The following is a 12933-nucleotide window of genomic DNA, read 5'->3' on the forward strand; positions in this document are numbered from 1 at the left end:
TACAGATCGCCCCCCCGCGCTTCGGCTCGCATGTGAACCGTGGATCAATTGCAAAATTTAAACATCACATTAAACACTGCTGCTTTTACTTTTTAAAGTGATAAATCCATGAATCTGGAGGCAGAGTTGCAGTGAAAAGAAGATGGACACGGCAGATGCGTGCTGTGTTTTACTCTGAAGCTCAGTGACTGGTTGACAGTACATGGCTCTATGTTGCTGCTACTTTAGGAGATGTGGGGAATGAGCTGCTGTATGTCACCGCTCTGCGTCTGCTCCTCCAACGTATTGGAGCGCTCAAGATCCACTAGTAACAACATAGCAACGTACAATGTGTAATGAGAACATGATGCGGGTTTCTTATTGGAATTAAATTCCGGGCGTGGATCTAATCCTATTTTTTCATTGACTACCATGTTCAAAGGAGGAAGGCACCATGTGTGCCTCATATTGCACTTTAATTTAACAATTGAGTATTGAATATTTTATGTATTTTAAGTTTTAAGGCCATGGGCAAAGGTTCCTTGCTTTAAGTGTTTTACAGAATAAATGGAAAGCAAAGTAATATTTGTTTCAATTTTTATTTTATTTTATTTTTTGCTGATTTTTTTTGCTGAAAAATGATCTGATCCTTGACTCAAAACCGTGATACGATCTGAACCTTGAGTTTTGTGAGCCGTTGCGTCCCTAGTCACAGGTTGTCAAGTCCCAAGTCAAGTCACTTTTTTTCCTGATAATGGTAATATTGGCCATGTATCTAACATGTTCAAAAAGTATGACAATGAATTTAATTTGTATTATAATTATTGGCATTTAGTGAAATAAATGTAATCAAACAAAAAAAAAAAATACGTTATAAAAGCTTTTTTATTTCTATTTTTTCTGAATCAAAAAAAAGATTCCCTCCGTATCACTTTCAAACAGTAAAATACCGACAGCCACACTTCAACATCAAACTTTGTAACATTCCGCCCCTGTCCGTCCGTCTGCCTGTTTGCAGAATACCTCAAAAAGTTGTGAATAGATTTGCACAAATTGATTTGATTGAATGAAAATGATTGAAAGGCACTTTTGAATCCGAGAGTGATGAGGCTGGGCACAGTCGCGGCCACATTGATGATGTGGTCTGATCATACACCCAATCAAGACAATGGCATTCCCAGTGTGTGCTCGCATACCAGCTAATGTTACACGGGCACTTGCAATGTCAACATTGACAACGTTGGACATTTTTATATTTTGTATTTAATATTAGGGCTGTGCGATATGACGATATATATTGTAAGAAGATATATATTTTTTATCATCTACACATATTTTTAGAGCCCCACCGATGCCAGATTTTTGGGTCCGATGTTGATCCCAATTTTGGAGGGTCCTAGCCCACCGATGTTTTGACCGATATTTTGTCAAACGTGCAAAAAACGTTAAATACATTTTAAAAACTTATATTTGATTAAAGTTTCTATATTTGACAAAAAATTAACTCATAACCAAACAAATAAATAAAATTAAACAAATGCATTTTTGATAAATAAAAAAGGTGAAAGATGATATTAAATTAAATTTTTAAAAAATAAAAAAAATACAGAGTTCCAGTGAACGCATCATCTGAGTTTCCCATGAACGCAGCATGGCTTCCTGCTTGGAGAGCCGTGTATCCGCAAGTGTAAAATAACTTGGATGGATTTTTAATGCCTTGTCGAACTCCTGCGCTTATTTTGGTGAGTAACTTAAAAGTAGTGTAAAACAGACAAGTACAGGATAAATTGTCAATGTTTTTTTGTTTGTTATACTCGTATAAATATCAGGAGACATCGGCTGCATAACCGCTGATCTCAATGTCGTCAAAAAAGCCAAACAATGACCGACATGGGTCAGCGGCAGAACTGCTTTACCGCAACGTGTGAGGTCATTTGGAGTCACCACGTCTAAGGCAATCTGCACGTGGGAGCGAATGTAAACAAACATGGAGGAGCGCGGCGCTTCGTGGACCAATCACAGCGCACGGAGCTTAACACGGAAGAGGGAAAAAAAACACAGACTTGCGACTTTCTGAACGCCAACTGGCTTTTTTGTTTGAGAAGGAAATCTCAAATTGCACGACGGCACCATTCATGGATTAGGAATAAGCTGAGGGGAACTACCAAACCGAGGTAGCTCTTTCTTTGCCTGGACATTCTCAATCGAAATCTGCACATTTATAGTAAATATCATGACGACGTCATAAAGTGTTTTACTCTAAATCTCATCTCGTTCATTTTGTTTACGAACAGTGGTGTCAGTCAGACAGGACCAGCTGAATACTTGGGGTCAAAGTTGTTAGGTTTTTCACAAATATCTGCTCCGTATGTGGATCAATTTGTATAAAATTTAAACCACAAGATCCTTGTGCCATACCGGTTTAAACGACACCTCACCCGTGTTCATAGCTTATGTCATTGTGCTCCGGACACTTTTAGCCAGGTTGGACATATTTCGGCGTGGAATGCATTGGACCGCGTCTGTGATATAAATCAAATTTGGTCGGTTTTTTGCTAATCTCTGCTCCATATGTCGACCGACTTGGATGAAACTTCAACCACAAGGTGTTTGAGACATACCGGCTCAAACAAGACGTAAACCGTGTTCGTAGGTTCTGCCGAAGTTTGTGTTCCAGTTGGTTTTGGATTTCAAAATTCCGAGGAATTCGCCCTGAACAATAACAGTGGGCGTGCTTGGTCCCCTATTACTAATAATTAAGAGGCTGAAAATACAGTAAGGAAAGAGGAAGGTAAAGGAGATACGGCGGCATTTGTATTCCCGCTGCACGGAGCCAGAGGTTATTGACATGTCCATTAGTCCAGTATTGGTTTGTCTGACTAGTCCAGTCCTGTTTTCCGTGGTTTTATCAGTCCAACTATTTAGAGGTCTGGACCTTCCCATCTACTGGTCCCTCCCTCTCCTCCTCCTCCTCCTCCGCCTCCTCCTCCTCCTCCTCCGTCTCCGGCTCCGCCTCCTCCAGTCAGGGTTTGGCTAGATTACTTGTGTTCTCCGATGTGTCCTTATCTGCCTCCAAATACGTTCAACTTGTGTCTGTGAGAGTGTGGCTGTGAACACTGAGCACCGACAGAGTGATTATCTCTCCCCCGCTGTCACTCGTCCCCTCACCTGCTCTCCCCCTCTCTGTCCCACCCTCCGTCCATCTCTCTGTTTCCCCCTCTCTCTCTCTCTCTCTCTCTCCCTCTCCCTCACCCCCCTCTCTCCCTCTCTATCTCCCCCCCCTCTCTCACATTCCACACCTCCCTGCCTGTCTCTCTCTCCCCCCTTCCCTGCTTTCCCTCAACCTCTCTCTGTTTCCCCCTCTCTCTCTCTCTCTTTCCCTGTCCCCCATCTTTCCCCCTCCCCTCTCTGCCTGTCTCTCTCTCCTCTTCTCCCCTCCTTCCCCTCACCATTTTTCTGTCTGTTTCTCCCCCTATCTTTCCCTGTCCAAACCCCCCCATCGCCCTCTTTCCCTGTCTCCCCCCCTTCTCCCCTGCTATCTCCCCCACCTCACCCTCTTTCTGTCTCTCTCCTATCTCTTTCCCTGTCCCCCATCTCCCCCTCTTTTCCTCTCCGCCTGTCTCCCTCTCCCCTGCTATCTATCTTCCCCTCACCCTCTTTCTATCTCTCCCCCATCTCTCCCCCTCTCCCCCATCTCCCCCTCTCTCCCTCTCTGCCTGTCTCTCTCTCCCCTTCTATCTATCTTCCCCTGACTCTCTTTCTGTCTGTCTCTCCGCTATCTCTTTCCCTGTCTCCCTCTCTGTCCCTCTCTCTCTCACCACTCTCTTCCACCACTCCCCCTCTCGTCCTCTCTCGCTCCCTGTCTTTCAGATGCAAAATAAAAACACAATCAGATGTAATGATATAATTATGAGAGGGATTAAAGACTGGAGGAGAAGTGCGGTTAATGTGAAGAGGCTTTGGGTTGTGCTAATTATATAATCGTATTATATCATCCCATCACCTCCCACGCCTGCATTCTGGAGCACGAGCATGAGCGGCACCAATCTAGAGTATATTCCTCTTCATTATTATTATTATTATTATTATTATTCGGGGTCCAGCCCTGTTGTTATTGCTGGGATTATTATTTTTATTTAAAATCTCTTAGTTTTTCGGGCTCAAAGTATCTGGAACATGACAACGGCGGCACGCACGGACTGGATTGAGGTTCGATGTTCGATTCAAGGTTCTCTTTCTTCAAATATATAATAAGTTTGATATGAAATGGGGTTTTTTAAGGCTTGTTTTGTCCGTTTGTTGGCTACTGGAGCTGAAAGTGACATAACACAGAAGACGCATAAAAGGATTTATTTCCCATAAGCACCGTCTCCCTCACTCCGTTTTTACCTTTTCACCCGTGTTTCAGCTGAGGGGGAATTAACTGTTAGAAAGAAGTTTGGTTACGCTTTGTATCAAAAGGATATAATGGAGGTGTAGATAAAACCCTGCTACCATGAGACATTATATGTATTCAATATTAACGGAGAAATATTGTAGTAGTTTACAGTGAATTCCCCTTGATCCATTGGAATTCAAAGGGGTTCTTTCATGGTTTCGGAAGAAGAAAACGAGTGGTTAAATATTCAATCTGGTGATTTTGAGACTTCAGAAAGTCCCTTCACACAAAACATATCCAACCAAATAATAATAATAATAATAATAATAATAATAATAATAATAATATAAAAATATTGCATATTTCGAACAGAATAGTGACCTGTCCAAATGGTTTCGGTTCCATAGAAAAAAGGGGTCCATGTACAAAAAGGGGTTATTATTTCAAAGTCCTGAAACCAATTTTAACCAAGTTAATTCTCTGAAATCGAAGCCTAGAATATGTACCTTAATCTCATATCATCAACAACATTTAAAGTACAGAGCGAAAATAAAAAGCCCAGATATGACCCATGTGACTAGGGTGACCAGGCTTCCCGTGTTTTACTGGTTAACTTGTCACCGCCTTTGCCATGCCTACTGGAAAAAGTTGCCTCAGTCACCGCAAAGTCACAAACTGTGCAGATGTAGGCGAAATATGAAGGAAACTACCGTAAATAAAAGGAAATGCAGCTATAACCATAGTTCGATTTTCGGGGGGGATTGGGGGCGGGGTCTGACGCCCCCTAATTAAGATTTGGACCCACCCAAAAGAGGCAAAAACAACAGGTCGGGGAGCAAAACATTTATTTATTCTTCCTACCTCTAAACATTACAATATATTTTGAATTTTCATGCCTGCCTCTTGTAATCAGATTTCAGACACCCCTAAAGTGGACCTTAACATGACACTGAGCATCACGTTCTGTTGAGCAGCTCCGCAGGGGAGGCTGCCATCTGCAGCTCAGATCAGAGCGATCTCTTTCCCAAACAAAGCAAATAAAAACAGTGATTTTATTGTAGATTTATTTATTTTGGAGAAAAAAGTTGACCCCCCCCCAGATTGTCATTGTATAATTCACACTTTGGCTACAGCCAAGATTGGGAAACTAATGACAGCTGGGCAAAGCCGGTGGAAGAGCATAATTTGTCAGCGTTGTTTTCTGTTTTTGTTGGCTGAAAAAGGGCAACACGTAGAACTGTTACGAGATTATGGGCGGAATAGAAATGTTTATTTTTTAAAGTTAGTTAGTTTCTAAAGATAGACACTATGCCATCATGTTCGACTACCTCTCAGCATTGGTAACATTACACATACTATCCCACACAAACATACTCTTTGGTTTGTAGGCATCTGCTCACCCTACCTATGCCCCTGTGACCTATGACCTCTCCAGTCCATTGGAAAGGGTCATAAGTTATAGGGCTTCACTCTGCACCGTTTTAAGTTCTATTCAATTATTTTTGCTGTTCCTATTTTCTGCAGATAACCAGGACATGGTTTCACACTCGGCCGTCAGTATCCGCATCCTGGACGTGAACGACAACCCCCCGGAGCTGGCCACGCCCTACGAGGCCTCCATCTGCGAGGACGCCAAGCCAGGACAGGTAGGAGCTACCCAAAAAATATACGATTATAATCAATAGGCCTCAATATATGGAATCAGAAATACATTGCAGGTGTTTAGAGAAATCACCACCTTAAAATGTTAAAAAAATGTTGTTTTTGGAGAAATTGGGTACCTTAAGGGGAAATAACGAAGAATTGTGATGTCAAATATTATTAGCATAATATCTATCCAAATTAAATGGTATTTATTGGGTGTTTAATGGTATTTATTGGGTTTTTAATGGTATTTATTGTGTCTACTTTCTTTCTTTCTCTACTTTTTTTTAAGAGTTGAAAATTATATTTTTTTGTGACCAAACTACAATAAATCCAATGTGAACAATAAATATGAAAGTCCAAAAGGAATGAACTTGTTCACACTCCACAGTAAAATAAATTAATAAATAAATCTGGGAAAACCACATCTGCAAGTCTGGAAAATTCTTTCCTTTAATCACCTTTTGCTCCAAAAATTACAAGGTGCTACATCATAGGGGATTATACATTGGCGCAACAGAGGTTTGCAGCCTGAGCCCAGATACAGTATATGTGAAGTAATAAATTGGAATAGAATATTTATTTAGACATATTAATAAAAAAAAAAAAAAGGTGTAATCCTCACTGTTATCAAGAAAATGTTTCCAGTTTGATCGACACCTTAAATGTATTTAATCTTCACTGTTATTTAGATGATGGAGGAGAAATAATTAGGAGGAAAGGTGGGAAAACCATTCAATCGGCATTTATTTCATATTCAAAATAATTAGCTTACTTTACAATTAAATAGATACATGAATGAATGGTAGTAGTAATAATAATAATATTATTAATAATAATAATAATAATAATAATACTACAACTACTACTACTTCTACTACTACTACTACTACTACTACTACTACTACTAATAATAATAATAATAATAATTATAATTATGTATCTGTGAACGCACCATCACTTCCTGCTTTTGGTAACCTTTCAACCGGAGAGCCATGTGTCCAGTCTGCGTCCGCGTCTTCTTAAACAATTAAATTAAGAATCAATTATTTTATAAAAAGATTGTTCTTATCCATTGTGTTTCAGTCTTTTGCGATTTGTTTATTGTGCATGTTCATATCGAGATGACGATAAAAATATGATTTATAGTGCAGCCCTACACCGCACACCCCGCCGGATGCGAATGACAACCCAGCGATGAAATCTGCACATACAGTACATAACATATTGGATGTTATGCCATTAAGCGCCTGCTCCACAAACTAATCATGGTACGCCAACGTTCTTCAACTTCCGGTAAATTTGCGATGTTTTTCAGTACTTCCTGCTCCATATGTAGATCAATGTGAATCAACCATGAACCACAAGATGTCTGGGACGTCCCCGTTCAAACGAGACCATATCCATGTCCCTGGGTTTGGCGGTTGCCGTGCACCAGACATTTTGGAGCTGGAAGAATGCTGAGGAGAAATATAATACTAGTATAATAGTATTTTTATTATTATTTTTCTGTCAACGATGTCTGTTTTTTGAAAGGCTCTACAGCATCTAAGAAGTCATCTCACAGGTTTTCTTTTAAAATTTATTTGGGCGGTCAGCCAACACCTTTTCTCTGCCGTTCTATTTCTCTCCATTTTTCTCATTTATCGCTCTGACCGATCACCTTTTTTTTTTCCTCAGGCATCGTTATCACCATGTTTTTGGTCTTTGGACCATTTTCATTTTGGATGCCGTGATTGCTGTGACACCTTGTTCCAAAAATGCAATTTATAAACTTGGCTGTTTGAGGACTGTAGCAATTTTATACAGAGTGCTGCTACCACAAGTGATCCGTTGTTTTTGTTTTTTTTACTTGTGTTGTTTGTTTTTCATCCCAAAGAGTAAAAGAATCCTACATTTTAAGCCAGCACATGTACAAGGCATAAGGGAGCTAGTTGTGGTCAGTAAACTAGACTAAAGAAAGTCCAGGGTAAACCTGTAGATGAAAAAGATTCCGTTTTGAATGGAGTTCGGGGATTTGTAGAGAAATCCATCTAACAAGGACGATCTGATGGATTTCCACTTTAACTAAAAGTATACATATACACTATACTGTACACATAGTATATATGCAGAATATACAATATACAAAATATTAAATATGTACATACATAGTATATTAGTATTAGTATATAAGTATAAATAATATACACTTTGTATATTCTTTATGTTTTTTATATATTTGGCTTCATCTGTTCTGTATTTTGGGCTATTTCTGTATATTTGGCAATTTTTATTAATATTTTATTTTCACGTTTCATATTATTTTCAAACTGTTAAGCTTATTAAAGTAAGGCTTTTGGTTTTTGAGGTAGGTTTTTTATTCTGATTGCCTGCAGGGAAATGCACTGATACTCACCACAACATATTCCTTGTATAGGAAAATGTACTTAACTGAATCTGAATGGAATTTTAAAAAAAAGTACTTTTTTAAAAGCCAGGTCTTAATTAGCTGCTGTGGATTGACATAATACATTAATGATTCACAGGTTATCAACGGTAATACAGAGAGGGAAAAAATCAGCTTTGGGCCAAATTTGACTTCTGAACGATACACAATTATCCGACACCATTAAAACAGTAGGAGATGCTGCTGGTGGTAAAGATAAACAAAAAAATTTCCCCAAATCAGACAGTTGTGTGGGATCCAACACAAGGCTGAAAATGCCCGGAGTCATTAAAAGCTTCTTTATTCTCCTTGCCGCTCGGTGTGGACCCAATTATCATGGAGGGAGCAAAAGAATCTTTAGCAAAAACAGTAAGCCTCTGCGCTGGAAAAGGACATAATAGATAATTATTATTATTTTTTTAATAAATAAATACAAATAAATACTCAAATAATTTGATGAATTGTATAATAGAATTAAGAAGTCTGTCTGTCTGTCCGTCTGTCTGTCTGTTTGTTTTCGGTGTCTGTCGATCCTTTTTTGTTCTGACCTTTGAGTCAAACACACATTTTTATGATTTTTCCTTTTCTCTTCTTTTTCTGAGTTTTTTTTTTTTTTCCAGCTGCGATTGAATGGCTGTGGCTGTGATTGTGTGTTAGTCAGGAGGCAGAGGCTTTCTAACACTCATTCTCACCCCTGGGGAGCAGGCACCACTTCCACCACTGGTGTTGGGCAGTAACGTCTTACAGTAATAATATAACTTTCCACAGTAACGAGTAGTGAAACGGATTACTAATAAAATTGTAATAATAATATTACAGTAACCCTCCTAAAAATTACTTGTTACTAGGGGTGGGCCGATCACATGTTAGTCGTAATCGGATTCGTATCCATAAAAAGTACCCCGATAGTCGTGATCGGATGGTCGGAATCGGAAAAAATGGAAGTTTCCTAAAAAAGGCAGTAAAAGGAGCTACTTGCTTTTATTGTGAAAAGAAAGCACATTTTAATTTTTCCCGTGGCGAACACTGTTAGTCAAAGGCAAATGAAGTCGTACTGACGCTACCTGTGTCTTTTACATGTACTAAAACGCGATCGTCAAATAAAAAGCTGCTTGGGTCGGGCTCGGTCGTCAACCCTCAGCTCATGTAGTTGCGGCGCGGTAGCAGACGAGCAAATGTTGTAATAATCCATGATCCATCCAATGAGTCATTTCCCCAAGTGCTACAATACCTCCATCCCTGTTTGTTTGCACTAACACTCGCTCCCATGTACAGATAACATAAAGCACCATGTGAGTGAGGTCTGTTGGTGATCATAATATATGATAATTGACGTACGCATCAGCGAACTTCTGTAACACGCACGCACGCACGCACGCACGCACGCACGCACACACACACACACACACGCACACACGCACACACAGTAATGATTTGCTCTCTCTGAAATGTCCAGCTGCTTGACTCAATATTAAATGCATTACCCAATGGGATATCCTTTTCCAGTTGTTTTTGGTCCATCTTTTTTCTTGTATGTATTAGAAAAATGATCTCAAGCCACAATATTGACATGATCACTAAGATCGTATGATTGACAATTTTGATTTTGGCATATTAAGAGCAAACACAAACGTATTACATTCCAGTAATACGATTAAGCTGCTAGTGATACATCATGGTGGCCAGACGTCTAGATTTGTCTGGGACTGTCGCGGTTTCGAGCTGTGTGACCTGGACAAAGATCTGTAATACACATCAATGTCCCAGTTTTCAAAATTCACTACCAAATTGTCCCGGGTTTCATCACAATTTAAATAATAATAATAATGAGAAGAAGAATAATAACAATAATAATAATAACAATAATAATAATACTACTACTAATAAATAAAGCTGCAGGCAGCAATACACAGGGTCCAGTTTATTTGTTGTGGGTGCGTGTTAGTTTTTGAGTTTTTGTGAAATGCGTCACAATTGACTGAACTTACATCGTGTAGTTACGTTCATGTAATTCCATGAATCGAACGGTAATGACATTACGTATGAAGCATTTCCGTTCCAACCAGATGTCAACTATTGATTATACGTTAATTTGTGTCATATGAGATAGGTCAGTTCTAAATAACAGTTCTGAATAGCTGAGCTAACTGACCTAAATTTGGTTTGTAACTTGTAACGTGGAGTCATTTGGAAATGAGGACAAGAAATGACAAGACAAGAATGACAAGTCAGATAATTGTTTCATTATCTTCTTCTTCTTCTTCTTCTTCTTCTTCTTCTTCTTCTTCTTCTTCTTCTTCTTCTTCTTCTTCCTTTGGGCTGCTCCCGTTACGGGTCGCCACAGTGGACCATCTGCCTCCAATACCTTCTGTTCTGCGCATCCTCCTCCCTTACACCAACCGGCTGCATGTCACCACCACATCCATGAACCTTCTCTTTGGCCTTCCTCTTTTCCTCTTGCCTGGCAGCTCCATCCTCAGCCTCCTTCTCCCAATCGAACTCTCATCTCTCCTACATCTCCAAAACCATCTCAATCTGGCCTCTCTCACTTTTCCACCAAACTGTCCAACCTGAGCTGTCCCTCTGATGTACTCATTCTTAATCCTGTCCATCCTTGTCACTCCCAATGAAAACCTCAACATCCTCAACTCTGCCACCTCCAGTTCAGCCGCCTGCCTTTTTGTCAGTGCCTCCGCCTCTAAACCCTACAACATGGCTGGTCTCACTACCGTCCTGTAAGACCTTCCCCTTCACTCTTGCTGGAACCCTTCTGTCACAGATCACCCCGGACACTCTCCTCCACCCACTCCACCCTGCCTGTACTCTCTTCTTCACCTCTCTCCCGCACTCTCCGCTGCTTTGCATGGTCGACCCCAAGTACTTGAACTCATCCGCCTTCTCCACCTTAACTCCTTGCATTCTCAGCTTTTCGCCACCCTCCCTCCCACTCAGGCACAAGTAATGGTTTTATTATACAGTTGTTCAAAACAGCTGAACATAATAATCAGACAAATATCACAGTATTTTTGAAAGGTAGTATTGTCAGATGCATTGACTTGAATTACACGTTTGAATTTAAATGTGTTTCATCTTAAAAAGCTCTCCGCAATATTTGAAGTATTCATACATTTTTGTTCTTGTTTTTTAGTCATTTTTAGTGAATGAGTTTGTTCTGAAATTATAATTTGTTTTGTTTGTGGTTTTTCACGACACAGACTGTGTTTAGTTTCAGTATCTTTACTATTAATTGATTCATTTTTCATGTTTTCATTTTCAAAAACATTTTCAGCACAGTCAGTAGTGACAGTAAATTAGTCCTTTTTTTTCATTAACAAACATTTTTAGTTACAGTTTCTTCGTGGTGGAATTCATGTCTTTCGTATATGTTTTTGCTACTGATTGGTTCGCAGTATTCACTTACTCTGTGTTGTCGGTGTGTGTCAATAAATTCTGTCTCCGGTGACTTCAAATATCGGTTGAGTTTGGCAGAATGAATTATTACTCTGACAGAAATGACGTCAGACAGATTCAATGTTGTTGTAGTAAGCTGCAGAACTACTCCGTGAGTCATACTCATTCAGCCCTATTAGTTTTCCTTGTGTGTGAATGAACAATTGCATACCAAGATCCATGCTTGATAATTACACATGTATTCCCGGAAATAGTTCATAAACATGCATCATTATTATTTAACAGCGGTTTCTTTTTCGCTCTATCAATTGGCATAACTTTATTATACAATGCAGAATCATAGTGATCTACACCAATGCAGCCAGTGAAGGACTCAGCATACGTTACTTGGAATGTTGTATTAAACATAGTTTGTCTTGTTGGCAATTCTGTTATTGCGATATAATCTCTTCCTGGAACATTATCATTTATTCTGACAGACTTTCATATCTTGATAAAGATTGTTTCCTTTAATTAAAACATTGTCTAGGTCATTGTGTTCCTGTGCAAACATTTTGGATCTTCATGGCACCACATTGCTTATTTCTGGAGTCTCCAAATTGTAAATCATCCTGATGAAATTAACCTGAAATGAACACACACACGTATGGGGAATCAACACTTACGTTGAATGTTTTTCCATTTGTGTTTTTTTCACAGTATTTTTCTTCAATACTTTTTTTTTATATTGTGACTGACCTTGAGCAATGGATTTTTGGACAATGGCTTCTTTATTTTCTTGGATTTTCGGCTATTTTTCGCCATCTGGAACAATAACAAAAACAAACTTTGGAATTACTTTTCATAACAATAATAAAAAATTCATTTTATTTTATAAATATAATAAATACATGTGAGTTGAACATACTAATTTATTGTATCTTTCTGTTAATAACGTACAATGGGAAAATTCAGTTTAATAGAATACTTGTATATTCATTGTAATGCAGACAACATTTATGGAACATTCATTTGGCGTTGGAATTATTATGGAAGAACTTGTCAATACTTAACACTTTCTGTCTGCTTATTTAAATCTGCTATGTTTAGCTGT

The 12933-nt window shown here is 39.1% G+C and overlaps 1 protein-coding gene across 1 annotated transcript in view; it reads left to right on the top strand.

Moving 5' to 3' along the window:
- Nucleotides 1-12933, top strand: part of cdh22 (cadherin 22) — a gene marked incomplete at both ends in the record, with an annotated part of 94446 nt that overhangs the window by 45868 nt on the left and 35645 nt on the right. Inside the window, one exon of the mRNA XM_080001026.1 lies at nucleotides 5882-6003. Within this exon, the coding sequence (XP_079857152.1) occupies nucleotides 5882-6003 (122 nt within the window). The remainder of the gene's footprint in view (nucleotides 1-5881; nucleotides 6004-12933) is intronic.

Source organism: Zeus faber (genome assembly GCF_960531495.2).
Source record: "Zeus faber genome assembly, chromosome: 5".
In the NCBI taxonomy this organism is placed as follows: domain Eukaryota; kingdom Metazoa; phylum Chordata; class Actinopteri; order Zeiformes; family Zeidae; genus Zeus; species Zeus faber.